The sequence below is a fragment of the Eumetopias jubatus genome, unplaced genomic scaffold (genome assembly GCF_037043125.1).
Source record: "Eumetopias jubatus isolate StellerSeaLion01/CBP00866 unplaced genomic scaffold, mEumJub1_p1.0 scaffold_8, whole genome shotgun sequence".
Lineage (NCBI taxonomy): Eukaryota > Metazoa > Chordata > Mammalia > Carnivora > Otariidae > Eumetopias > Eumetopias jubatus.
Window position 1 is genome coordinate 9,253,769 of NW_028274814.1, and position 27,939 is coordinate 9,281,707.

General features: G+C 40.0%; 2 protein-coding genes across 2 annotated transcripts in view; one reads left to right on the forward strand and one right to left on the reverse strand.

The window, feature by feature from the left end:
• The window catches only part of LOC114203611 (acyl-CoA-binding domain-containing protein 5-like), a 294,339-nt gene that overhangs the window by 228,695 nt on the left and 37,705 nt on the right, over positions 1–27,939 (forward strand). The window lies entirely within an intron of this gene.
• Positions 147–27,865, reverse strand: LOC148163643 (uncharacterized). Its single transcript, XM_088025508.1, has 6 exons — positions 27,589–27,865; positions 17,358–17,496; positions 12,828–12,889; positions 8,053–8,125; positions 6,934–7,052; positions 147–3,207 (listed from the first exon to the last, which is right to left on the reverse strand). The coding sequence occupies exons 1-6, from the start codon at positions 27,703–27,705 to the stop codon at positions 2,992–2,994; spliced, it is 726 nt and encodes a 241-aa protein (XP_087881634.1). The 5' UTR covers positions 27,706–27,865; the 3' UTR covers positions 147–2,991.

Consider the following 27,939-nt stretch of genomic DNA (forward strand, 5'->3'; position numbering starts at 1 on the left):
AGGGATTTGTGGGAAGAAGCAAATCTATGTTGCCTTCTTTATTCTAAAGTCATAGTTCACATATTTTGATCTTTTACTAAACTTTAACCTGTTGTTTCAATGAATAAGCTATAGTGTTTCAGTAGTGTTTGCAACACACACAGATATTGGGAGTGAAAAGTTATTTACTTGGGTATATTTTTGTGGCAAGTGATCTATTTCACATCACTTTCCAGACAACTGGAATTTGAAGCAACTTCTACGAAGGTGATCCCTTTGTTGCACTTGGCGCACCTGCTAATCATATTATTTGCAATCGCATCATGCTACAGGTAAACAGCTTTACTGGTTGTTCAACTCTTTTTAAAAATTATTTGCGTGCGATGAAATACATATGAAAGATATAAAATGTCATTTCACTCATTTTTCAGTGGCATTAATCAGATTCACACTGTCAGCCGTTGAATTGGATTGAACGTGCAACTGTCACAACTATCTGTTTCTAAACATTTTCCATCACCCCAAACAGAATTTGTATAAGCATTAGGCAGTAACCCTCCACGGCCCTAGTCCCGGTTAACCTTCATCTACTTTCTATCCCTATGAATTTGCCTGTTCTAGAGATTTCATATAAGTGGAATCATACAATATTTGTTCTTTTGTAACTGGCTCACTTCACTTAGCACAATGTTTTCAAGGTTCAGCTATGACGTGGCATGCACCAAAACTTCATTCCTTTTTATGACTAATATTTCATCGTGTATAAACAGCACTGTTTATCCACTTATCTGTTGATGGGCACTTGGAATGTTTCCACCTTTTGGCTATTGTAAATAATGCTGGTGGACAAATATTTGTTTGAGCTCCTGTTTTCAATTCCTTTCAGTATATATATACCTAAGAGTTGAATTGGTGAGTTGTATGCTAATTCTTTGAAGAACAGCCTAACTGCTTGCCACAGAGGCTACCCCATTTTATATCCTACCAGCAATGTATAAGGGTTCCAATTTCTGCACATCCTCACCAACACTTGTTACTTTTTCTTTTATTGATTATAGCCATCTTAGTAGTGGCAAAGTGTGGCTTGATTTACAATTCCCTAATTAATGACGACGTTCAGTATCTTTTCATGTGCTTATTGGCCATCTCCCTATCTTCTTTGGAGAGATGTCTATGCAAGTCCTTTGCCCATTTTCTAATTGGGTTGTTTGTCTTTTGGTTGTTGAGTCCCGTTGTTAATGAGTACTTTGTGTATTTTGGATATTAAACCCTTATCAGATAGATGATTTGTAGGGGTGCCTGGGTGGCTCAGTTGGTTAAGCATCCCAACTCTTGGTTTCAGCTCAGCTCATGATCTCAGGGTTGTGAGATCAAGCCCATCGTCAGGCTCAGTGCTGGGTGTGGAGCCTACTTAAGATTTTCACTCCCCCCCCGCCCGCCCGTCTCCCCTGCTCATGCTCTTGCCATCTCTCCCTTTCTTTCCCAAAAAAGAAATTATAATAATGATTTGTAAATATTTCCTCCCACTTCGTGTACTGTCTCTTCACTTTTTTGATAATGTCTTTAATGCACAGGAGTTTTTAATGTTGATGAAATCCAATGTATCTTTTATCATTTTCTTTTTGCTACTTATGCTTTTGGTGTTACATCTATGAATCCATTGACAAGTCCAAGGTCATGCACATTTTCCCCGTGTTTCCTTCTAAGAGTTTCATGGTTTTAGCTCTTATATTTAAGTTGTGGATCAGCTTTTAGTTCATTTTTGTATATGGTATGAGTAGAGGTCATTCTACTCACAAATGGAATTCATTCTTGCACACAAGGAAATCCAGTTGTCCAAGTACCATGTGTTGAAGAGACTGTTCTTTCCAAGTTGGTTGGAATACGGCATCCTTGTCAAAAATCAATTGGCTGTAGACATATGGGTTTATTTCTGGACTCTCAATTCTCTTCCATTAGACTACCAGTCTGTTGATTTGCCAGTACCACACTGTTTCGACCGCTGTAGCTTTGTTGTGGAAATCACAGTCCTCCAGTTCTTTTCTTCTTTTTCATGATTAGTTTGGATTATCCAGGGATCCTTGCAATTCCGCAGGAAGTTGAGGGTTGGGTTTTCCATTTCCTAAGAAAAAAGGCCAACTGGAATTTTGTTAAGAAAGATTGTGTTGAATCTATAGGTTTAGGTGTGATTGACATTTTAACAATACTGTCCTCCTCCCCATGAACTAAGGATTTCTTTCCATTAATTTAGGCCTTTAGTTTCTTTTACCAAATTTTTCTAATTTTTAGTCTTTCACTTCCTTGTTTAAATTTATTTCTAAATATTTTATTATTTTGGACACTATTTAAATGGAATTGATTTCTTCATTTCATTTTTGGATTGCTGATTGCACACAAATAGAAACACAACTGATTTTTGTGTGTTCATCTTGTATCTTGCAGCTTTGCTCAATTTGTTTATTAACTCTATTAGTTTGTGGATTCTTTGGAATTTTCAGATATAGAATCATGGAATCATGTAAAAAGGAATAGTTACCTTCTTCATTTCCAGTTTGAATTCCTTTTATATCTATTTCTTATCTCATGGCTCTGGCTAGCACTTCTACTTCAGTGTTGAATGCCATTGGAGAAAATGGGCACCTTTCTCTTGTTCCCGACTTTAGAGGGAACTCTTTCAGTCTTTCACTATTGAGTATAATGTTAGCTCTGCAGTTTTCATAAATGGCCATATCATTTTGAGGAAGATCACTTCTATTCCTTGTTTCTTGAGTTTTTTTTTTTTTATCATAAATGGGTATTAGATCTTGTCAAATGCCTTTTCTGCATCTATTGAGATGATCATGTGCTTTTTATCCTTTGCTCTATTAGTGTGGTGTATGACATTGACTGATTTTCCCATGTTGAACCACTCTTGCATTGCTGGGATAAATCCCACTTGGTCATGATGTGTAATCCTCTTAATGTTCTGCAAGGTCCCTAAAATAGCAGTTAAAAGTTTATATAAAGATGTAACTATGTGATCAAATATGCAAGAGATGGAGTTTCCCAGAGTTTATAACACAGAACAGTAACCACCACAGGCTCCTCCTCCAGGGCCTTCTTCCCTGTGTGTACTTTTGACTCCTTTATTCTGGTTCTCACTTTCCCAAAGTCCAGGCGTCTGAATGATCTTTCCAACAAGTTCCTCAAAGGCACACTGTACACCATCACAGGTTTTTGCACTTCCCTCTGAAATTCAAGAAAAAACTGTCAGTCTATTCTTTTCTGGTCATATTCCAATGTTTTCATGGGAAATTATTATGGCATAAATATCAACCGGCAGTATATGCAGAGGCAAATGAGCAATTTCTCCCCAGAGGTTTAATATTCGTGAATTTCCCCCAATTCTCAAAGCTGAGCTATTCAAATTCTATCCACAAGAAGAGGGGTATATAAGCCCAGAATTTTGTGATAGAATTGTACACTGTAAAGCCCTACTCAAATATGATGCTAAAGTTCCTTCTTAATTTTTCAGTTAGTTCTTAAAATGAACCCCCAAAACAGATTATTATTCCCATTTCAGAATAAGGAAATTCAGGCTCCAAGCTCAACAGTCGGGCTGTTCTGTGCCTGCAACCAAGCAGCTAGAGGTGACTGGATAAATGATATACAACCATGGACACTGGTCTCCTTTGGCATTTATGCTCCCCATCAAACGCATGTGGACATTGAGCCCTGCTCCCCAATCCTACCTTTCTCTAATAATTACCTTTTTCACTATCTGAGATGACTCTCTTATTCCTGTATCATAAAACTCCTCTATCTCAGCTCATGACCTAACTTTATGTTGAGAAAAATAGAAACGATCTGACAGGAGCACTGATCATCCCACCGAGAGAGTCACCAACCTGTCTGCATTTGTGACCTTAGGCTCTGCCTTCGTTCCTGTGACAGTGGATGAACTGTCCCTGCTGCTATCTAGGAGCATCCCCTTTTCTACTTCTCGGATCCCATCCCTTCTCATTCACTGAAGAATCATGTGCCCTCACTACTGGATCACATCAGTCAGCTTTAAAAAGCCTGCCAAAATTCCTGTCCATCTTACTAACCAACCAAGTAACCAACCACCCTGCCTTCCAGCCCACACACTCTTGTAGAAGGCACCTGGGTTCTCCCTCTGTTTCAAAGCAAAATTATCATCAAAACTTAACCTATGTAAGCCGTTTCCACTTCCTTATTTCACATTTTCTCTTCAGACTCGAACTGACCTTTGAACAACACCAGTGTGAACTGTGCAGTTCCAGTTACACACGGCTTTTTACAATAAACAGGACAGTACCGAAAAGGTATTTTCTCTTCCTTATGATTTTAATAACATTTTCTTTTCTCTAACTTTACCGTAAGAATACAGTATGTAATACACACAACATACAGAACATGTGTTAACTGACTTTATCAGTAAAACTTCAGGTCAACAGGCAATTAGCAGTTCAGTTTTGGGGGAGTCAAAGGTATACGCAGATTTCCAACTTGCGGGGGGGGGGGATGTGTCAGGACCCCTAACCCCACATTGTTCAAGGGTCAACTGTACTCTAACTAGGTTTTTGTTCTCACCACTCCGTGGAAACGTTCCTTTCTTTTTTTTAAGATTTGATTTATTTATTTAACAGAGAGAGACATAGCGAGAGGGAACACAAGCAGGGGGAGTGGGAGAGGGAGAAGCAGGCTTCCCGCCGAGCAGGGAGCCCAATGAGGGGCTTGGTTCCAGGACCCTGGGATCATGACCCGAGCCGAAGGCAGACGCTTAATGACTGAGCTACCCTGGTGTCCCTGCATGAAACTTGTCTTTTAAAAAATACCAGCATTCTCCATCTTGTCAAATCCAATGTCTTCATCCTAAATGCCAGAGACTCAGAGTTACCCCTGATTTCTCTTTCCTTATCCTCAATACCCAGAGTCCTGGGATCGAGCCCCGCATCAGGCTCTCTGCTTGGCAGGAAGCCTGCTTCTCCCTCTCCCACTCCCCCTGCTTGAGTTCTCTCTGTCAAATGAAAAAAATAAAATCCTTAAAAAAAATACCCAATCTATCAGCAGAGCCTGTCACCTTTACCATCCAAATATCTCCTAGATCTGCCAACCTTCCGGAAGCCACCCACAACCACTCCCATAGTCAAAGGCACCAGCATTATTCATCTGGGCCATGACAAGCCTCTTGCTTCTGCTTCTCATGGACCATTTTCTGTACAAACAGGTCTTTTTAGAAGAATATCAGATCACAGCACTACTCCCCTGCTTTCCACACTTGGAATAAAATCCATTTCTTTACCATACCCTACAAGGCCCAACATGACCTTTTAAATTTCACTCCCACCGTCACCACCTTTGCCCCCAACATGTACTATGCTCCCAGCCCACAAGCTTTCTTCCTATCCCTTAAACACACTAAACTCGTTCCTACCTCAGGAAATATTTGCTATTCTGTCAGCCTGAGATGTTCTCCCTCTAGATCTTCATTTTATGGATTCTTGTTCCAATGGCACTACCTCAAAGAACTTCCCCTAATTACCTCCCATCGCCATCATACTCTCTCTCCTTCATAGCACTACTTACTTATTTAAGTCTGTTTCCTCTACTAGAATGTAAGCTTCATGAGGGCAGGGACTTTGTCCATTTTGTTCATCTGTTTGTTATAGTCTCAGTGTTCAGTAAACGTTTACTGAACTAATGTATCAAAATGAAGGACACCCAGCAAGTAAACAGAAAAGGCAGTACTCAATTCCTTTCTAAAACTGCCTATTACCTTCCACTTACAGCACCCTGCTTCTATCTATAGATGATGTTCTTTTATTTCCATTTCCTAATTCCTAAAAGATTCTAACAGTGGAATAGCTAAACCAGTAATTCCTAAAGCTGGCTTCACATCAGAATCAACTAGGATGGTTTTAGAAAACGGTCTTCCAGGCCCAGTTTCAGACCTGTGACAAGGCCCAGGGAACCTGTAACGTTAAAAAAGCTCCACAGTGATAGAGCTTGTCCACTTTTCTAGACAGGGGGTCAACAAACTTTTCCTGTAAAGGGCCAGATGGTAAATATCTTACGCTTTCAATGCCATATGGTTTCTGCTGTAACCACTGAACTCTGCCATGAAGCACAAAAGCAGCCACACACAGCATGTAAATGCACAGGCAAGGTTGTGTTCCAACATAAATGGTGGAACCAGATTTGGTCCCATGCTATAGTCTGCCAAACCCTATTTTACCATGCTTCTCAAGTATTAATGTGCATTCAAGTCACATGAAGATCTTGTTAAAATACACATTCCAGGGGCGCCTGGGTGGCTCAGTCGGTTAAGCGTCTGCCTGTGGCTCAGGTCATGGTCCCAGGGTCCTGGGATCCAGTCCCGCCTCAGGCTCCCTGCTCGGCGGGAAGCCTGCTTTACCCTGCTTCACCCTCTGCCTGCCACTCCCCCTGCTTCTGCTCTGACAGGTAAGTAAATACAATCTTTAAAAAAAAAAAAAATACAGATTCTAATTCAGAAAAGCTGGGCTGCGACCGAAATGAAGCATTTCTAACAAACTCCCAGGTGGTACCACTGCTGCCAGTACAAGCACCAGCAAGGTACAACACACACTGGGTGCCCGGCTTTGCCCAATGCGCTGTGTCCTGACAGGAATGATCTGTGTCCTATACAACTTCACATAATGAGAACCGATTCTTTTTTTTCTTTTACACAGAAGGAAAAATGAACCTGGCTCTACAGTTAGCACAAGAAAATGATGAACTAGGTACATACATTTTACTGTTCATAAAGAGAAAAATGTAGCAAAAACTCCATTTTAAAATTCCTCATTACTAATGAAAGGATAAATTCAGGCCTTTGTTTCTATCGACTTCACGATTTTCTTAAAAGATAAATATAAGGATTAAGAAAAGCTACTGAAATACAGTCAAAATGCCAAATGTCTGACTTCTTACCTTACCAGTTTTATTTCCAACTAGCAGGTTTACTACGTCATTTCTCGTGCAGTATGTTTCCAATTCATTTAACCAATTATCCAATTTGACAAAGGTCTCTCTTCTTGTGACATCATAAACTGAAATAAAAAGGGTCACTTATTAAATAAGCATTAAAAATACGAAGCAATGGCATTGTATTTTTGATATTTCACTACAAACTAATATTTCTATATAGGCAAGTCTGTTTCTAAGCCTTCAAATGCTGAACATTCAGTATCTACTCAGGCAGATGGAACAAGTGTATTAAAGAATAATAATAAACATATACATACACACACTTCAATTTCCTTAAGACACACCGTGAGAGAAATGAAATTATATCCTGGGTGATAACTGAAACTGAATTCAAGCAAAACAACAGCAGGGAGCCTGCTTCTCCCTCTCCCTCTGCTGCTCCCCGGCCTGTGCTCTCCTGCTCTCTGTCAAATAAATAAATGTTGGGTTTTTTTTTAAAAAAAGGTGTTTTTTAAACTTAAAGATGCTAAACCAAAATAAAAGTTGCTGTTAAATTAATGAAATGAACCTAAAATCTCACTATTTATGTTTATTTTTAAAACTTTCCCAGGAATATTAGTAAGAAGTACTTTTCAACAACTTACAATGAGAATCCACATTTGGTTTTTAAATTCTGTATGATTATGAATCAATGATGTTAAGTGCCTTGTTAGACTTTTTAGGACTCATAAAACAGATTCAACTACGCAACTAGCATGTTTCTTCCTTTATAAACGCACACAAATGTTAATGCACTGCTGACTGAAGATCAGTTTCTGGTAACACTCTTCAGACAGACCAATTACATGTCGATTAATCCTTAATTATGTCTTCATCAACATGTGCTTTTAAGCCAAATAAATTAATCTGATCTTTCTCTTTTAATTGCTAGACAAAGGACTGAAAAGGAATTTTGAATGTTTAAATATTCATTAGTATTAAATGAAGCTAATATAACTTCAAGTTACATAAATACATACCTGAAGAAAAAAAACTCACTGACCTTCACAGATAAGGAAAATCAGAAACTGCAATAATAAAACAATAATATCCTTAAAGCAGTATCGTAAAGTAAAACCTTACCTAATATCACACCCTCTGCACCTCTATAATAGCTGGGAGTTAATGTTCTGAACCTCTCCTGACCAGCAGTATCCTAAAGGTGACAACCAATTATTACTAAATTTAAAAAGTATAAATAGTATTAAGAGTAGAAAGTCAAACAGCATTATTAAAAATATCCATGCACAAGCTCATTTAAAACTTGAAATTTAAATTAGATGCATTCTCTTACTGAAAAGGGTTACATAAAATAAAATTAATAAATGCTGACTCATGTCTAGAAAAATGCATCTAAGTAAAGGGGTATTTCTTCAAGATTTTTTATCACACATGAAACCCATTTCCTTGAAAGCCATGGTTCTCAACTTCAGAAGCACAGTGAAATTTCCTGGGAAATGAAAAATTCCAATGCCTGGGTCCAACCCCCAGGGATTCTGGTTTAATTGGTCTACAGTAAGACAGAAGTTTTCAAAGCCTTCCTGGGTGATTTTAATGTAGAATCAAGACTGAGAACCACTTATTTTGTTTTAAAAGAGAATTACAGGAGTGTCTTACTTTAGGTAAGCAATTTTTAGGTTGGACTCTTAAAAGTATTTTCTCTATATCTTCTTTTCGGAAAATGCATAAAACCAAACCACTTGCTATCACATGTTTCTGACACATATTGGGGGAGAGGAACATAAAAGATGCACACCAGCTAGGAAGTGCAAGTTTCGTGAGGAAAGAGACCTCATCTGCTTAATCATCGGTTTAACCCCAGTGCCTAGAGCAATTCTTGCCACAGGATAGTTGCTCAACTTTCCTTGGAAACCAACCAACCAACCAACCCAAACTAATTAACAAGTCTGTACTTCCGGACCTGGTTCCTTCTGTCTTCTTTCTACCATCCTTGGACTGTGGCTTCAAGATACCTAAGATTATGCAAAGCAGCAGTTGACAAACGGCTCCCTCCGCCCACCACCTGTCTTATTAAATAAAGTTTTACTGGAACACAGCCAGGCCTGTTCGATTATACAATGCCACATGGCCTGTCTTAGGATTAGACTAAATATTTACCATCTGCCCTGTAAGAAAAAGTTTCCACTCTGCTAATATCAAATAACCTGAAGAAAAGTGAAGACATATGTCAAACATCAACTTAGCTGCCAGTCTCATGGTTGTAAATCCGAGTTTAGCTATGGGGCAAGCAGACGCTCCTTCAGATAGAAAACATGTTCATAACCTCTAAGAGGTTTATAAGATTGCAGAGGCATTTTAAACCAGCAGTGACGGGCTCCAGCTACTTACTTTCCTACTTACCTACTTTCTGTCCCTGGCCAAAATAGAGACTGCTTTAATATAAGAGCAACAGGTAGAGAATATATGAGTAATTTATGGCCCCAGAAGAGAAACTTAAGAGGAAAATAACTTTCAAAGTAAACCACTCTGCAAATCTACTACTCTTCCCCAGCTACGCTTACATAAATGCAGAATGTCCTTGCTTCCAGACTCTCACCACTACAGAAACTGCCCCCAGCCCTGCCATCTTGAAGTGAAAAAATTAACAAAATTAAACTTTCTAAACAGATAAATTTATGATAAAAATGATTTCTCTCTTTACAAAAATTCCCTTTGCTTCAAAGTTTCTTACAAAACCTCTGATATTTAAAATTATTCAATTTGCATATTGACTCAACTTTTCAAAAAACAGTAATATAAATTAAAGGTGATTCAAGTGACGTGTACTTACTATCTAAAGCAGATTATAATTTGGATAATGTGATATAGGTTAGGGCAAGGACCAAGCAAGAAATATTTTAGTCACAAGACTTTTGGTTGTAACAGAAAAATTGTTTTCATAACAAATCCGTATCCACACTATAATAAATTAATATCCAGAAACAGCGGAAAGCATTTGAATATGAATTTTGTTTCCCTTGATATTCACTGAGATCAACTTATAGTAACTGATCTGAGACACAACATAAAAAACAGAACTGTGGAGTGCCTTGGGCATCCGACTCCTGATTTCAGCCCAAGTCCTGATCTCAGGGGCCTGGGATAGAGCCCCATGTGGGGCTCTGCGCTCAGCGGGGAGCCTGCTTGAGGATTCCTTCTCTCCCTCTGCCCCTCCCCCTAAAACAAATAAATAAATCTTTTAAAAATCAGAACTGTGGTTCTAGTTAAAATATCCATAAAGTGTTTTAAACATGAAGACAAGAGCAGGGCACCTGGGTGGTTCGGGTGGTTCAGCTGGTTACGCGTCTGACTTCGGCTCAGGTCATGATCTCAGGATCCTGGGATTGAGCCCCATGTCAGGCCCCGTGCTCAGTATCCAGTCTGTTTCTCTGCCTTTACCCCTCCCCCTGATCAGGTTCTCTTGCTCTTTCTCATAAATAAAATCTTAAAAACAAAACAAAAAAAGACTAGAGCAAAAAAAATATAGTATGTTTAATGTTAAAATACTACACGACTGACACTTTATACACAAATATTTAAATTAGTCCAGCTATTTAGAGTCTTGATTTTTTTGGATCCACTTATAAAAATGTTTAAGTAGGTATGATAATTTGAGCAAACACCCTGTGCCACAATATTGGATCAGAATATATTACACCTATAAAATTTATAGGCTTACATAGTCAAAAGTTAAGATTTTTGCTTGTTTTTGTTTTCAAGATAGGAATTTGCAATAAGTGTAATAGCATCCTTGTAAGATAAGAAAAGCAGAGCTTACTATCTGTGGTTTTCTTCTCTGATGGGAGAGGAGAAAAGAGATTATTAAAGATTAGAAATGGACAAAGGACAAGGAAGGATCTGGAAAGACTAAATATTAAAACGTGGGAGTGGAAGTGAGGGCAGGATATAGAGAAAAATAGCTTTAGAGGTGCCAAGTAGGCCGTGATGTGTGTGCGGCACTTTTAGGAGCAGTGAGGACAGGGCTGTACTTGATTATTCTATTTGACTGATCCTAGGAGAAGCATCGAAGCAGGAGAGGAACTGAGAGGAAACAATGGACTCATGTATTTCTATTTATGAGTGAGGAGGCCTTCCTAAATATGACGTAACACCCAAATTCATGAAAAAAAAAAAAAAAACTGGTCTGACCACAAAAATACTAAAACCTTGGTATGGCAAGAACATCTCTCCCCACACCATCCATACCCCATACACACACTCACTCATCCTAAACAAGATTTGAAGGCAAATGACAAACAGGAAAAAAATATTTGCAGCACATGACAGAGTTAGTATTACAAACACACACACACACTCACACACAAGAACATTAACATTTGGGGCACCTGAGTGGCTGAGTCAGTTGAGCTTCTGACTCTTGATTTAAGCTCAGGTCATGAGGGTCTCAGGGCTCTGAGACTGAGCCTCTTATTTAAAAAAATATTTATACGCCTATGATAAAGATGTCACTTCAGTAATACCTGCCAACCTTTTTATTATACAGGAACTAAAAAGTAAATTTAACAATACCTCTTGCATAAAAGAAAGATCTCACGGAAACCACCAAGCCTTAGATCCTATTCTAACACGTATATCTCACAAAACAGTAGCAAGGGCAGAAAGAAGGGATAAATTCAACCATGAAAAGTATACGGAAAATCAGGCTCCCACTTTTGTACAGGGAGAAGCTAGCATTCTTAAACTGTTCGATATATTTTATTATGGCCTAGTCCAATATTTTCCAAATTGTTTTTTGCTAGACATTACTATTCTTATCAATATCATAATTATATTTTGGGGAGGGGGCCAATAGGCTACCGATCGTGTAAAGTATTGCATGTTAGAAAAAAATTAACAGAAAAACATGAGACACACTTACACAGTTACTTGTTATTTGGGATGAAATGTGTATTAGAAATAATATGCCATTCGGAGAATGCCAGGAAAATGAATCAGATCATACAATACATAAACACGTGCTGTTTCAATCTGTAACCGATGCCCAGTTACTACTTCATCACCATGTTGAAGTACATCTCAGTGTGATGACCGCTAACCAGTTCCAATTATCCCATGTAACAAAAACGTATTTATATATTTAGTTCTCATAGTATATGTGGGAATCCGATATATAAGAGCATAGTTTTATAAATTATATATGTAATGTAATCTATTGGCAATCATTTAGATAGAGAGAGAGAAGTAGGTAGGTAGGTAGACAGGAGTGGGAGAGAGACGGGCAGACAGAGACAGACACTAAGCATCTTGGACGTCTTTGACAGTTATTGCTATTTTATTTGGTCAGCACTATCATGAAAAGGTCTTAGGAAAGCAACATGTATCAGAATGTTTGGGTTCACAGGGAAATGAAAGGACAGTAAGTAAAGACTAGGCACTGAGAGTAGAAAATAGATCCAAAGTTGGCAAACTCAAATTTCAGGAATATACGAACAGACTAACATGAAAAATACTTTTTTTCCTGAGCATCACTTCATCCCCTTCTCCCCAACAACTGCCTTCAGTGTTAGCTGAGTATACACTCTTCTTAAAACTTTAAAGAAACATATTCAATAGCAATAATCCGTTCTGGCAGATAAGATGATTTTTCTATACTTTATTCTGCTTTTAAGTATTCTCAAGGGATTATATATTTTAAAATTCTGAGTAAGTGAAACAAGTCTCTGCCTCATTACCCAATATAAGACATAGCCATTTATTGTTTATCCATTAACCAACAAATTGTCCAAAAGTTATTTAATACAACTTGTTTCCCTCTAGAACTCTACACACATCAACTTCTGCTTCTTTAAAAAATACAAGTTGAATACTTGTACAAAATACATTTTTAAAACTCTTACCCAAATTGCAAGTTTAGCCTTATTGCCATCCACTGAAATTGTTTTCACCTTAAAGTCAACACCTTGAAAAAAATGAAAATGTTGATAAGCATCCCAGTAAAATAATACTTTTAAGATCAATTACCAAGAAAATAAGAACACAGAAAAGCCACTTTACCAATACCCAAATTCACATCCTAAATTCCTGGGAGTTATGGATGTGAAAATCAAAAAGTGTCACTAAAGTTCAGCAGCTTAGGATTTAGTCAGGATAAATGAAAACCAAATGCTTGCAGAATTCAAACACTTACCTACCTGTACTTGCTTGAAAAAAATAAAAATTATAATGGAAAAATAAACTTCAAGGTAAGGTGATTCATGATGCACGTTAAAAGCCAAGCGCTGGAATTCACGGTGCTCGTGTAGAGAAGACTACCTATGGCTGACTCTGGATCAGAGCAATTTTCTAAGGGGCTCCAAATGCAGCGACACTCCATCATTAAGAGTTCTGTCCAGAGCCAGCCAATCCCCTGACTCAGATTCTGACTGTAAGCAGCTTGGTAAAAACATAAAAGGGCCACTTACTCCTTCTCTTATGAATTCTTGTTTGTTTTTATCCTAAAAAACAGTATTCGTTCTATGTAACTTTATCAATGATTCCTTGCTACTGCACAACTGCAAAAGAATTTACATACAAAACCATCTGTGCCCAATCCCCTAAGAATCCTCTTCGTAAGTGAAAGAAGTGCTTAAAGTGCTATGAAAATCTTCTATAAGTACAAATTCCTGTAAAGAGAAGAGCTCCATAAGAAGACACGTACTAATTTATTATGTAAAGAGAAGAGCTCCATAAGAAGACACGTAAGGTTTTACTACAAAGGCCCCTCCCCCTCCAAAAAAACCTCTCCCTTTCCAGGAACAGGAGTTGACACATGCCATCTGGCTTAAATGAACAGTAACTGCGCACATGTCTTTAAAGAGTATCAAAATTAATGTGCAGTCTACCCTACTGGCCAGAGGCAAAATATTAGCTCAAGAAGCCTGGAATGAAACTTTCAAAAGCTCTTATTAGCTTGTCACAATTAATTCAGAACAGTCACAAGTAAGGATGAACAGCACCCTCATATGCTAAATGCTTACGACAACACCTGTCACCAAAATGGAAATACATGAGTAATTCTTGGATGATTTCTAGTGATCCACTACAAACACAAATTAGGTAATAAACATGCACTTTACCAGGTCTTTCTGTATGCCAAAGATTAAAAAAAAAAGTTTGGGGCACCTGGGTGGCTCAGTCGTTAAGTGTCTGCCTTCGGCTCAGGTCATGATCCCAGGGTCCTGGGATCGAGCCCCCCATCGGGCTCCCTGCTCCGCAGGAAGCCTGCTTCTCTCTCTCCCACTCCCCCTGCTTGTGTTCCCTCTCTCGCTGTGTCTCTCTCTGTCAAATAAATAAAATCTTTAAAAAAAAAAAAAAAGTTTGTGTTTTGGGCTAGAGTGATAAAGGAGCTGATAAAGCCATACCTAGAATCATGGGCAATTATGACAGGCTAATAACATAGTCCCAGGAAAATTTAAGTTAACGTTTCTTCGCAGCTAAACAAACAAAAAATCTATTAAACAATCTTGTATTCACCAGGTCTAGATAAAGAAATATTAATGCCACACCATTTATATAAAAAATATGAAGGGCGCCTGGATGGCTCAGTCACTCAAGCATCTGCCTTCGGTTCAGGTCATGATGCCAGTGTCCAGGGATGGAGTCCCACATCGGGCTCCCTGCTCCGCAGGGATCCTGCTTCTCCCTCTGCCTCTGCCTGTCTCTGTCTCTCATGAATAAAATAAAAGTAAAATATTTTTTAAAAAAGTTTGAAATTATTTACATTTTATTCATAATACTTTAAAAACAGAACAAAGCCTGAGAAAATTCAGATGAGGGAAATGGTTCTGACTTGGTGCAGGTACTAAATTAAGGCCAATGTAGACATTACATAGAGAAAACCTGTCATACACACTCTCCAGTTAAATTCTCAAAGTTTTTCAGAGCATAAAGAACTTTTTTTTTTCCTAATTACTCCAGACAACATGCTCAAGGGCAGACTGACTTTTTCCTAGCTACCCAAGAAAAGAAACTCACTGTTCCCAAAATGTTTGTGTTTACCTCCCTCTCCCAATGTCCTTCTTCCCTTTTACAATTTCCTGTTTTTCATGTTTCTTCACAGTCTAATAACGGTCTCTGTCATATGTATCATTAAGTTACTCTTCTGAGATATTAGATCTGAAAGTGACAGAGAACATCCTCAGGTAACAATGCCCACTGGCATCCTACCACCAAAGTCAATACACACAGGTAGCCTGAAAGGGCACCGCATCTGGATCCAGACCCTGCAAGTCCCCGTTTCATCTTTCCTTGGTCCCTCTGGTGAATCTCCTATGCAGACACTGAGTTCTTTAGCTTTCACCTGCTCAAACGGCTTCTTCACCAAGTCTGGTTCTTCTGTTTTGCCAGTGGCTCTTAACTTGCTTTTATAAAAAGGTGGCCACAGTAGGAATCTTTTTAATAAATCTGACTTTGCCAACTTCTTACTAGATTTGATTAAACCATCTGTTCAACCTCATGTGGATGACAAGGAGCTCTGAACAGTTTGAAGCTGAACATCTTAGAGAAAAACACTCCTGTGTATCTCCTCTACTCTCCTACAACACTGAACACTTCTGTGACCAGATACTCTCTGACTGTCCAGGGACGGCCATCAGTGTCCTACAGTTCAATTCAGTCTGATACAGTCAGATCCCACAGTGTAAGGGCCAACTAATAAGAAGTCCTATAAGACTGCTGTACTCCCATTTCAGATGCCATCCCAAATCCAGGTTGTTACCTGTGCTTCCGACCACCCGGCTATTAATCAAAGGTTCCCACAATCTCCTCCCTTGATTGCTTTAATTTGTGGCTCACAGAACTCAGGAAGAGTTGCTCACTAGAGTATCATCTTATTATAAAAGGATAATAACCCAGGAATAGCCAGATGGAGGAGACAAATAAGGAAAAGTATGGGGGGAAGGGGCACAAAGCTCCCATGCCCTCTCCAAGCATGCCATCCTCCCAGAACTTCCATGTGTTTGCCAAAACCGAACTCTCAGAACCAGTAAATTCAGCATTTTTATGACGGTTTCATTACTCAGGCATGATTGATTAAATCACTGTCCTTCAGTGACTGGACAGAATCTCCTGTCCCTCTTCCCTCTCCCTTCTCCTGAGGTAGGAGAGAGTAGGACTGAAAATCCCAACCCTCTAATCACATGGGTGGTTCTCCAGGCAGCCAGCCTCCACCCTTAGAGGCTTTCCAGAAGTCAGAGCGCTAACATAAAGTCGGGTACGGTTGGAAGGGGCTAGTTATGAAAAGCAGAAGACGTCGTCACTGCTTTGATCAGTTAAGAAAGTCAAAGGGTTTTAAAAACTCTCTGCCAGGAACCAAATATGTATTTCTTATAAATCACAATATCCACAGAAGAACTGTCATTTTGGCTTTTTCTTGTTGTTCGTTTGGGCTTGCACTTCTAATACAATATTTAATTCAGTTTTTTTAAAGTAATCTTTTTTTAGGCATATCTGCTACTTTGTGAGGGGTAGTTCAGTTAAAACTAGACATTATGGTCAATAAAACCTTTAAAACAAGCAGTGAATGGAACATGAAAGTTTACCAAAGATATTACCAACCGTATCATAAAGAGATACTTGTCAGCGAGAAACCAGAACATATCAATGGAATCATCTGCCATGTCAGAAGTAAAGGGCAATCAACAGAAACTGAGAACAAAGATGCTAGAATTAGCAAACAGGAAATTAAAAGCTATTTTAAATGTACAGCACATGTTTAAAAAGTAGACATGAGATTAAAAAGACCCAAATCAAACATCTAGAGATAAAGTGACAATGTCTGAGATGTAAAATACGTGGGATGAGATTAACAAAAATTAGACATCACAGAAGAAAACGTAAGTGAGTATGAAGACACAATGGGCCCCTGGGTGGCTCAGTCAGTTTAAAAGCCACCTTCCGCTCAGGTCATGATCCTGGGGTCCTGGGACAGAGCCCGTGTCAGACTCCCAGCTCAGTGGGGAGCCTGCTTCTCCCTCTCTCTCTGCCCTTCCCCCCAGCTTGTACTCTCTCTCACTTTCAAATAAAATCTTTAAAAATAAATAAAAATAAGTAAAATCAATGAAATAAAAAAAATTGGTTCTTTTTTTTAATTGGTTCTATAAGGAAAAATCAATAAACTGATAAATTCTAGCCAAAGTGATCAAGAGAAACAAAGACAAAAATTACCATTATAAAGAATGAGAAAGATCACATCACTACAGATTATACAGAGGTGAAAAGTCTACTGAGGAAATGTTATAAACAAGTTCATGCCAAAAAACTTGACAATTCAGATGAAATGTCAATTTCCTTCAAAGATTAAAAATTATCAGAATTGACTCAAAAAGAAACAGACCACAAACAAAATACATAAAGAATTTAAACAAAAGGAGGGCGCCTGGGTGGCTCACTCGTTAAGCATCTGCCTTCGGCTCGGGTCGTGGTCCCGGGGTCCTGGGATCGAGTCCCACATCGGGCTCCCTGCTTGGCGGGAAACCTCCTTCTCCCTCTTCCACTCCCCCTGCTTGTGTTCCTGCTCTCATTGTCTCTCTGTCAAATAAATGAATAAATAAATAAATAAATCTTTAAAAAAAAAAAAGAATTTAAACAAAAGGAAATCAAAACATGTCACTATAAAAAATCAACTAATCCCAAAGGCAGCAGTAATTGAGGAAATAAGCGACAAAAACTCTCTGAGACACACAGAAACAGAAAACAAACAGCAAAATGTCAGTAGTAAATCCTCCCTTACCAGTAATTATATGAAAGGCGGTGTTGGCGGAATATATATAAAAATAATACCCAAGTATATAAATAAATCTATAAAAAAGATCCAAGTGTACATGCTGTCTCTTAAGAGACTCATACACCAAAGGACAGATCCCAGTATCTATGAAGCAACCATTCACATAACCGAAGGGACAAATACAGTATTAGTTGGAGATCTTAATGCACCACTTTCAATAATGGATCAAACAACCAGAGAGAGACCAGAGAAATAGGACAGCGGAACAACAGCACAGACCAGTGAGGCCCCGGAGAACATGCTACCCAACGACTTCAGAACACAGTTCTCTCAAGCGCCTATGAAACATTCTCCAGGACAGACCCTATGGTGTCTACAAAACAAGTATGAATAAGTTTTAAAAGACTAAACTCATCTGAAGTATTTTTTATCATAACCTAATGAAACTAGAAATCGGTGACAGAAAGAAAACTGGAGAATTCACAAACATGTGCAAATTAAATCACACCCTTTTAAACAACAACTAATGGGCCAAAGAAGAAATCACAAGAAAATTAGAGAATACTTTGAGACAAATGAAAACACAAGACGCCGAAATTCGAGATGTAGCAAAAGCAGTGCTGAGGGAAATTTACAGCTCTAAACACATTATAAGAGAAGAAATATCTCAACTCAATAACCTAATTTTACACCTTAAGGAACTAGGAAAGAGCAAACTAAGGACCATAAAAGGAAGGAAATAATGACGATCAGAACCAAAATAAAGGACAAAGGGAATTGATACACAATAGAGAAAAATCCATGCCCAAGGCCTGGTTTCTTTCTTTCTTTCTTTTTAAAGATCAACAAAACTGACAAGCTTTTAACTAGATGAAGGAAAAAGAGAAGATCCAATTATAGAACTCAGATATGAAAGTGGGGACATTACTACTAATTTTACAGACCAAAAAAAAAAATTGTAAGAGAATATTATGGACAATTATACACCAACAAGCTGGATAACCTAGATGAAATGAACAAATTCTTGAAAACACACAATTGACAAAATCGACTTATCAAGAAAAAGAAAATCTGGGGCCCCTGGGGGGCTCAGTCATTAAGCGCCTGCCTTCGGCTCAGGTCTTGATCCCAGAGTCCTGGGATCGAGCCCCGCATCGGGCTCCCTGCTCTGCGGGAAGCCTGCTTCTCCCTCTCCCACTCCCCCTGCTTGTGTTCCTGCTCTCTCTCTCTCTCTCTGTCAAATAAATAAATAAAATCTTTAAAAAAAATTAGAATCTATTTCATAACAAATACACATCTTTCTAAGGATGTTTTATTTTGCCTTCAGATTTTTTCACAAACTTCAATTTACTACGAACTATGTCTAAGAAAACTTCATTTTGTAAATAGAGAAAATTAGTAGATCCAAAGTTAAGTGTACTTATTTCAGCTGACACAGAGTGGTAACACTAAAGAACTTCAATAGAAAATTTCAAGTCTCCTTTCTAAGGAATTAATGTTTACTGTTAAAATGATCAGATCAGCTATTTCCTTTAAAAATGAAATCCAGGGGCGCCTGGGTGGTTCAGTCGGTTAAGCGTCTGCCTTCGGCTCAGGTCATGGTCCCAAGGTGCTGGGATCGAGCCCCACATCGGGCTCCCTGCTCGGTGGGAAGCCTGCTTCTCCCCCTCCCACTCCCCCTGCTTGTGTTCCCTCTCTCACTGTCTCTCTCCCTCTGTCAAATAAATAAAATCTTTAAAAAAATAAATAAAATAAAATAAAATAAAAATGAAATCCAGGGGCGCCCGGGTGGCTCAGTTGGTTAAGCTTCTGCCTTCAGCTCAAGTCATGATCCCAGGGTCCTGAGATGGAGCCCTGCATCCGGCTCCCTGCTCAGCGGGGAGTCTGTCTCTCCCTCTCCATCTGCCTCTCCCCCAGGTCATGCTCTCTCTCACTCTCTTGCTCTCAGATAAATGAAATGAAATGAAATGAAATAAATCCAGGGATGCCTGGGTGGTTCAGTCGGTTAAGCGTCTGCCTTCAGCTCAGGTCATGATCCCAGGGTCCTGGGATTAAGTACAGCATCGGGCTCCTTGTTCAACAGGGAGTCTGCTTCTCCCTCTTCCCCCTGTTCATGTTCACTCTCTCTCTTTCTCTCAAATAAATAAATAAAATCTTTAAAAAAAAAACTTTAAATAAAAATAAAATCCAATAATTACTATTTTCCAAATGTTTTCTCTTCTCAATGCTGTAATTTTTTTTTTTTTTTTTAAGTAGATTCCATACTGGGCTCCAACACAGGGCTGAAAACTCATGACCTGAGATCAAGAGCTCGCCGCTTACCGACTAAACCACCCAGGCACCGCTTAATGCTATAATTTTTTTTTAAATCCCTTATTTTTTGATATAGTGTCTTAATAAACAATTAGGGAATAAAAAGTTTCTAGTTCTGGGGTTTGACTATTATTTCTTCTAAAATCAAACACTTCAATGGAGATCAAAATCGACACAAAAAGACATTAGAAAAACTATACAACTCCCCCAAAATTTGAACTTTTTTTTTTAAGTTTTTTTTTTCTATTTTTTCCCCAGTAATCTCTATAGCCAACATGGGGCTCAAAGCCACGACTCAGAGCTCAAGAGTAAGATCAAGAGTCGCGTGCTTTTCAGACTGACTGAGCCAGCCAGGCACTCTTCAAACTTTTTTAATGCCCCTGAATTAGCATTTAACTATTACTTTAAACTTACTTTTCATACCAACATGGAATTTTTATGGAATTACATCTACATAATCTAATGTTTGATTCAACCTCTTCTCCCAATGTTAGTGCTCTTCCTTTCTGGCTAATATATTTCTGTCTGTTAACTCACAGATGTAATTCCTAGGTCAAATTTCACTCAAGACAGATATATAGGTTTATTCTAAATAATTGGGATTACGCTGGATTGGAAATGGCAGGGTTATTCCAACCACAAGCACAGATCAGACCTCCATTTGTTCAAATACCTTTCTTCCACTAAAGAAGTATTAGCATTCTTCAGCTATCAGAACCAAATGGAGGAAGCAGAAGCACAAAGAAGGAATTAAAAAGTGTCATTATCCTGAGGGACCAGGATGTCCAAAAGACACAAGCATGCTAAAACTCAGGATCTCAACAGATCAGGACTAGATCAAAGCACCACAGGTAAAGTTCTTACTAGTATGAAGGTTACAAAAAGAAAAAGGAGAAGACATTAGTTTTATTTATTGTTTTTAAGATTTTATTTATTTTGGGGCACCTGGGTGACTCAGTCGTGAAGCGTCTGCCTTCGGCTCGGGTCATGATCCCGGGGTCCTGGAATTGAGCCCCGCATCGGGCTCCCTGCTCAGCGGGGACCCTCATTCTCCCTCTCCCACTTCCCCTACTGTGTTCCCTCTCTCACTTCTCTCTCTCTCTTTCCGTCAAATAAATAAAATCAAAAAAATTTTTTTTTATTTATTTATTTGACGGAGAGAGACACAGCGAGAGAGGGAACACAAGCAGGGGGAGTGGGAGAGGGAGAGGCAGGCCTCGATCCCAGGACCCCGGGATCATGACCCGAGGCGAAGGCAGATGCTTCACGACTGAGCCACCCAGGTGCCCCAATAAATAAAATCTCTAAAAAAAGACTTTATTTATTTTGACTGGGGAGGGTTAGAGGGGGAGGGGGAGAGAATTTCAAGATTTCACACTGAGCACAGAGCCCAACGCAGGGCTTCATCTCACCACCCTGATTACATGACCTGAGTGGAAACCAAGAGTCAGACGCCTAACTGACTGAGCCACCGAGGCGTTCCAGGACATTAGTTTTAACACAAACTTTCAAAGGACATACAGCCGTAAAAAATAATCTGTATTCTTGAGAGTATTATTATTAAGAATTGATATAATATTCTATCCTTATGAATGGACTTTTGTTAAAACCTAATATGCAAGGTCAGATCCTATCTGCTTCACTGCAACATTAATAAACATGTTGTGGGGCACCTGGGTGGCTCAGTCGTTAAGCGTCTGCCTTCAGCTCAGGTCATGATCCCAGGGCCCTGGGATCAAATCCTGCGTTGGGCTCCCTGCTCCGTGGGGAGCCTGCTTCTCCCTCTTCCACTCTCCCTGTTTGTGTTCCCTCTCTCGCTGTGTCTCTCTCTGGCAAATAAATAAAATCTTTAAAAAAATAAAAAACAAACATGTTGTGGCATGGTATAGATCAATCTAACAACTAATTGAGGATCTGCCATAAAATTACCTAAAGCCCTGATTTGAAAAAATAAATAAAATTTAAAAATAAAGTCCTGGGGCACATGGCTCAGTTGGTTAAGCGTCTGCCTTTGGCTTGGATCGTGATCTCGGGGTCCTGGGATCAGGCCCCACATGGGGATCCCTGCTCAAGGGGGTGTCTGCTTCTCCTTCTGCCTCTGCCCCTTCCCCCACTCATACTCTCTCACTCGGTCTCTCTCAAACAAAGTATTTTTTTAAAAGCCCTGTATTTACTTTAACTATAATGTCGTTAACATTGGTTTCACATGTACATCATTCAGTATTTGTATATACTGCAAAATGATCACCACAATAAATCTAGTTAACATCCGTCACCACACAGTTGTAATATTTTTCTTTCCTGTAGTGAAAAAATTTTTTTTAAAGATTTTATTTATCCGACAGTGAGAGACACAGTGAGAGAGGGAACACAAGCAGGGGGAGTGGGAGAGGGAGAAGCAGGCTCCGCGGGGCTCGATCCCAGGACCCTGGGATCATGACCTGAGCCGAAGGCAGACGCTTAACGACTGAGCCACCCAGGCGCCCCAACCTGTGGTGAAAATTTTTAAGACCCATTCTCTTAGCAACTTTCAAATGCACAATTCAGTATTAACTATAGTCACCACACTGTACATTACTAAAAGCCTATTTAATTCATTTACATTTCCAACCTAGATCTCTAATTACACTAGCCCCTGCTGTACTCAAAATGCAAAGCGCAATTCTAAGAATTACATCATTTCCAATCCATCCTAATCTCCTTAATCATTTTGACTGTCTTTACCTGAATCTAGTTCATGTGGAAATCAGAAGTAACCATAATATTTCAAGACTTTTTTGTTAACTTCTACTAATTTTGTTTAAAGATTTTATTTATTTGAGAGAGAGAAAGAGCGCGCGCAAACATGAGCAGGGGGAGGGGCAGAGAGAGAGGGAGAAGCGGACTTCCCGCTGAGCGGGAATATGGGGCTCAATCTCAGCACAAGGAGATCATGACCTGTCCCAAAGGGAAAGCTTAACTGACAGAACCACCCTGATGCCCCTGTTAACTTCCACTAATTATTCTACAGATTTTCTTATCACAATTGCAAAGCTGAATCCGAATTTTAAAAATAGACAAGGATGTACAGAAAGGAAAAGAATCCACTAAGCTCAATGAAAATTAGCCTGATTCCTATAATTCAGCACTTTGGTGATGAAGGGAAGCCCCCATATTACAAACATACCTGTTCTTATATTTCCAACTTGGAACTCAGAACAAACGATTAAATAGTTGTTAGGTTCCTAGACTTGCCCAACAAGAGTCTATCTATCCCATGACGTTTTTTTTTTTTTTTAAAGATTTTATTTATTTATTTGACAGAGAGAGAGCGAGAGAGCAGGAACACAAGCAAGGGTAGTGAGAAAGGGAGAAGCAGGCTTCCCACTGAGCAAGGAGCCCGACGCAGGACTCGATCCCAGGACCCCGGGATCATGACCGGAGCTGAAGGCAAACGTTTAATGACTGAGCCACCCAGGCGCCCCTCCCATGACATACCTGAATTAGTCTCTTGAGTTCTAGACTCATTCGAGTCTGGAGACAGTGTGATAAAGTAAGAGTGTAGCCTCTGGAGCCTCTCAGAGTTAGGCAGAAACCCTGATTGCCAATTACTAACTGTATAATCAAACAAAACTCATTTAACTTTTCTGACTTCTAATTTCCTCATCTGTGAGAATACTGCCTATCATGGAGAGTTTTTGTAAGGATTAAAGATAATACAAATCAACCAGCAAAGACTATGACAGAGTAGGTACTCAATAAATAGAAGCGATTATAGTACCCTCTTCACACCAGCTTTTTATCCTCTATGCTGAGGTAAATACCCCATTCAGTCAGTATTCATTAAAAGGAACTGAGGAGGGGCGCCTGGGGGGCTCAGTCGTTAAGCGTCTGCCTTCAGCTCAGGTCACGGTCCCAGGGTCCTGGGATCCAGCCCTGCATCGGGCTCCCTGCTCTGCGGGAAGCCTGCTTCTCCCTCTCTCACGCCCCCTGCTTGTGTTCTCTCTGTCAAATTAAATAAAATCTTTAAAAAAAAAGAAAAAAAAAGGAACTGAGGATATGGAATTAGAAAATATGGGTTTGATTCCAGACACTGTCTAATACAAGATACAGAACTTTAGGCTAGGTATTTGATGCCTCTGAACTGCAGACTGATCATCTGTTAAAAAAAAGAAAATCATAGAATTACTGTAGTAATTGACATTATTTATAACTGGCATGCATTGTACAGTATCACAAATGTTAGCTTTTACCTACTCCAAAGTATTCCCTCTCAAAAATTACCTGCCTTCCAAGATCAAATGTGCATAATGAGCAATGAGCATAAGCTAACATCAGGGAAAAAGGACAACAAGGTAAACTAAGTAGCTCACTGATGATATCCCCTTCACACTTCATACTCCCAGACTTTAGAATATACTTGTTAGGGTCGCCTGAGTGGCTCAGTCGTTAAGCGTCTGCCTTCAGCTCAGGTCATGATCCCAGGGTCCTGTGATGGAGTCCCGCATGGGTTTCCTTGCTCAGCAGGGAGCCTGCTTCTCCCTCTGCTGCTCCCCCTGCTTGTGATCACTCTCTCTCTCTCTCTCTCTCTGACAAATGAATAAATAAATAAATAAAATCTTAAAAAAAAAAAGTCCCAGATTAAAAAAAAAAAGGAATATACTTGTTAACCCAAATGTAGCTCTGATTGGGGGAATGCCAGGCAGAAAAATTAAATTAACAAGTTGTATGGAAGACTTGTACGTCTTTCCCCAATCTAGCAATCTGCATGCCGAGAAACCTTTCTTAAGCAGTTTCTACTCCTTTTCACTTAGCTTACCTTCCTATTCCCCAAAACAGTTCCCATGACAAAGGCAATACAGACCCTAAAGTAGAGCAAAGAGAACTGCCCAGAAGAGTGTGTGCAAGTTGAGGAGTATTGTCCTTGACATAACCCACCAGAAAAATTCAAACTAAAGACAGAAAAAGGCAAAGATTATTCCTCATGTCTTTATAAAAAATATTTTATATTTTGAGTATTATTTCCCCATAGCAATTTCAAAAGCACCATCCTTTTTACAATAATACTCTTTTGAGAAGTTTTGCCATTAATAAAACAATTTAATAATTAAAGTCAACAGGACCCGACGAGCTGAGAACGTGCTCTAGGCTCAACTGCACTACAGCCAAAAGAACTTGTCTGCTAAACAACTCACCTGAGCTGAACTGTACTTCCAAACTGTAGGAAAACAAAACGAAAATTGAACTCTCAGGATAAAAATCACCCAGGCAATAAATTAACTCATCTTGGGTATAAAAAATTCTCAAAACACAAGTGACTGCGTATTTTCCCCGAGAGGTGGCATGTTTACGTAGGATGTTGGTTATAACCCAATCAGGGTCACAGAAAGGATATAGAAAGATCTCAAAAGACATCTAAATGGATATTCCTAGCACTATTTGTTTCCTATTCACAGCACCAAAGTTAGCAGCACAGCATTTCACAAAGACAGCTACTATATCAACTTCCACAGTCTCCATCATCTTCTGAGCCTTTCTGAGCCTGACCTCACCTGAGCGTCTCAGGAAGGCACTTAGTAGCCTGCATCATGCTGCCCAAGGTTTCAAGGCTACTAAAATAAACATTATGTGTGAATTTCATCTCCCCCCCCCCCCACCACAGGAAAATCAGAATACCTCACTGGTGTCAAGTTTAGAACAACCAAAAACAATTTGGGGCCACTGGCAATGGCTATGGCACCATGGTACTAACATGTTTAACAGAGACTACAGGAGAAATACCATGATTTATCTTAACTAGGAATATTACCAATAAAGTTTAAAAGTGTTTCAGAGCTACATGATAGTGGCAAGAGAAGAGAAACAAGCTCAGGGAGGAAAAAAATAAAAACCTTACAGCACACAACTACCTGAAAAAAAAGTAGTCGACAGACAAGTTAAAACACGTTTGCATTTGCCAACACATAGCAGTTACCACACCATACATTTGTCAGATTTCCCAACACGCAAAACAAAAGAAGCCACCCTTTTATGAAGTACTTATTTACTGACTTCTACAAGAAATGACTTTTCTGGATTGGGGGCAAATTAACTTCCTGTGCTTTTACTCTGACTTTCAAAATCTTCAAAACCTTCAGCCTTATCAGGGGATACATTGAGATTCACCTCAATTTTAAGGCTTTTCCTGTCAGCTTGCATACGCGTTGTATGTGTTAACATCGAAACTACAAGACCACTTTTCTCTTTGAAAACGATATTCACGTTCCTATAGATTTTAGAATATTTTTCTAAAAGGCTAACTACAAAGTTTGCAAAAACAAGCAATACAGTAGACCGTGGTGGGCATTCAACAAGTTTATCAGAAGTCCTACTAAAGTAAAAGCTTGAAGAAGTTTATGAGATAAACTCCTACTGTTGATACTGAAGATAGAATGTTACTAATATGGAAATTGAGAAATATTCAAAATATTCTGAAAACAGTATCTCCTAAAACTAAAAGCATTTGCCAACACAGAAAACTACTGGTTCTTAAAAATGATAATCACATGGGAGGCATTTCTGTAAATACTGAAGTTCTGAATCGCAATAACCCGATTCTTTCAAAACACGTTTGGGTTATAGCTTATTAATCTATCCGGATTCATATTCTATGCATTTACTTAGGTCGGAAAGAGAAAAACCTCAGAAAATAAGCAACGGGCGGTTACAACCGTTCTACTTTAAGTTACTTATAAAGACAACAGTTGAAGAACTTTTGGGGAAGAGAGAGTAAGATTTTTCCAAGTAGTTAAGAACAATTTACGTTTTATAATAACGATAGTCCTAACAACCTCTAGAATACATGATGGTGGGGCGGAAGTGAAAATGATGAGAGGGGGAAAAAACCCGACATGAAAACGGACAGCCAGGCAAATTTACAAACCTTCAAATTTAAAGGAATTTTGAGATTCACTTCTCTTACACGCCCTCCCTCACTCCCCACTCGCTTCCTCCTCTCTTCGGGGAGGTCTGTGTAATGTGACTCATGACAAATTTTTTAAAAAAATAAATAAATAAAAGACACACCCTCTGGGTTGAACTGACATAATCGCCCCCACCCCACCCTCCCCCGACACACACCCCGCTTTTCCTCTCCCTTCTGCCGCTCCTCCCCGCGCCTCGTCCCTGCCCTTTCCTCTCCCCGTCCTAGACCCCTCTCGGGACCGAGGGGCAGGCGGCTCTCCCACACAGGAGTCCAGCGAATGGAAGGCGGCCGAGGGCAGCGCGCGACCCGGGGGGCCCAGCCCGAAGGGAGGCGGACAGCAGGAGGGCGCCGGGCTGCGGCGGCGGCGAGCTCCGGGTTCCCTCGCCCATTTTCTCTCTCCCCTTCTATCGGTTTCAACCACCACAGCCACTTCCTGTATCGCAGCCCGACTCCCTCAGCCCGGCCACTTGCTCTCCCCGGCTGGGGGTTCGGGTTGGGGTTGGGGTTGGGGTTGGGGCTGAGGCAGCCGCTGAGGTTAGGGCAGTTCCCCACCCCGCCCAGTGGGCTGGTCACTCGGGCGGCAGGCTGTGGATCCTCGGCCCGGCCCGCCAGCGCCCGCCCGCGCGCTCGCGCTCCTCACCTGTGTGTAGTTGTTTTCACAGTAGTCCGCCACCCGGGTCAGATTCTGGTAACTCTCTATCAGCGCCCTCTGGCCAGACGGGATCTCCTCCCCTAGTAACATCTGCAGCTCTGCCATTTTCCACCCCTCTGCATCGCTTCCTCTCGCGTTAAAGAGACAGAGGCAGCAAAGTCCGCGGAGGACCCGAGCACCTCTCAGCCCGGATACAAACCGCCTACGGCCCTCCCGCCTGGTATTGTGGGACCGCACCACCTCCTCTTCCTCCTTACTCTCTCCACCCCGCTCCACCCACTTCGCGCAGCCGCCTCAATCCCGTTCTCTCGCGAGACCTCACGTTTTCCCGCCTCTTCC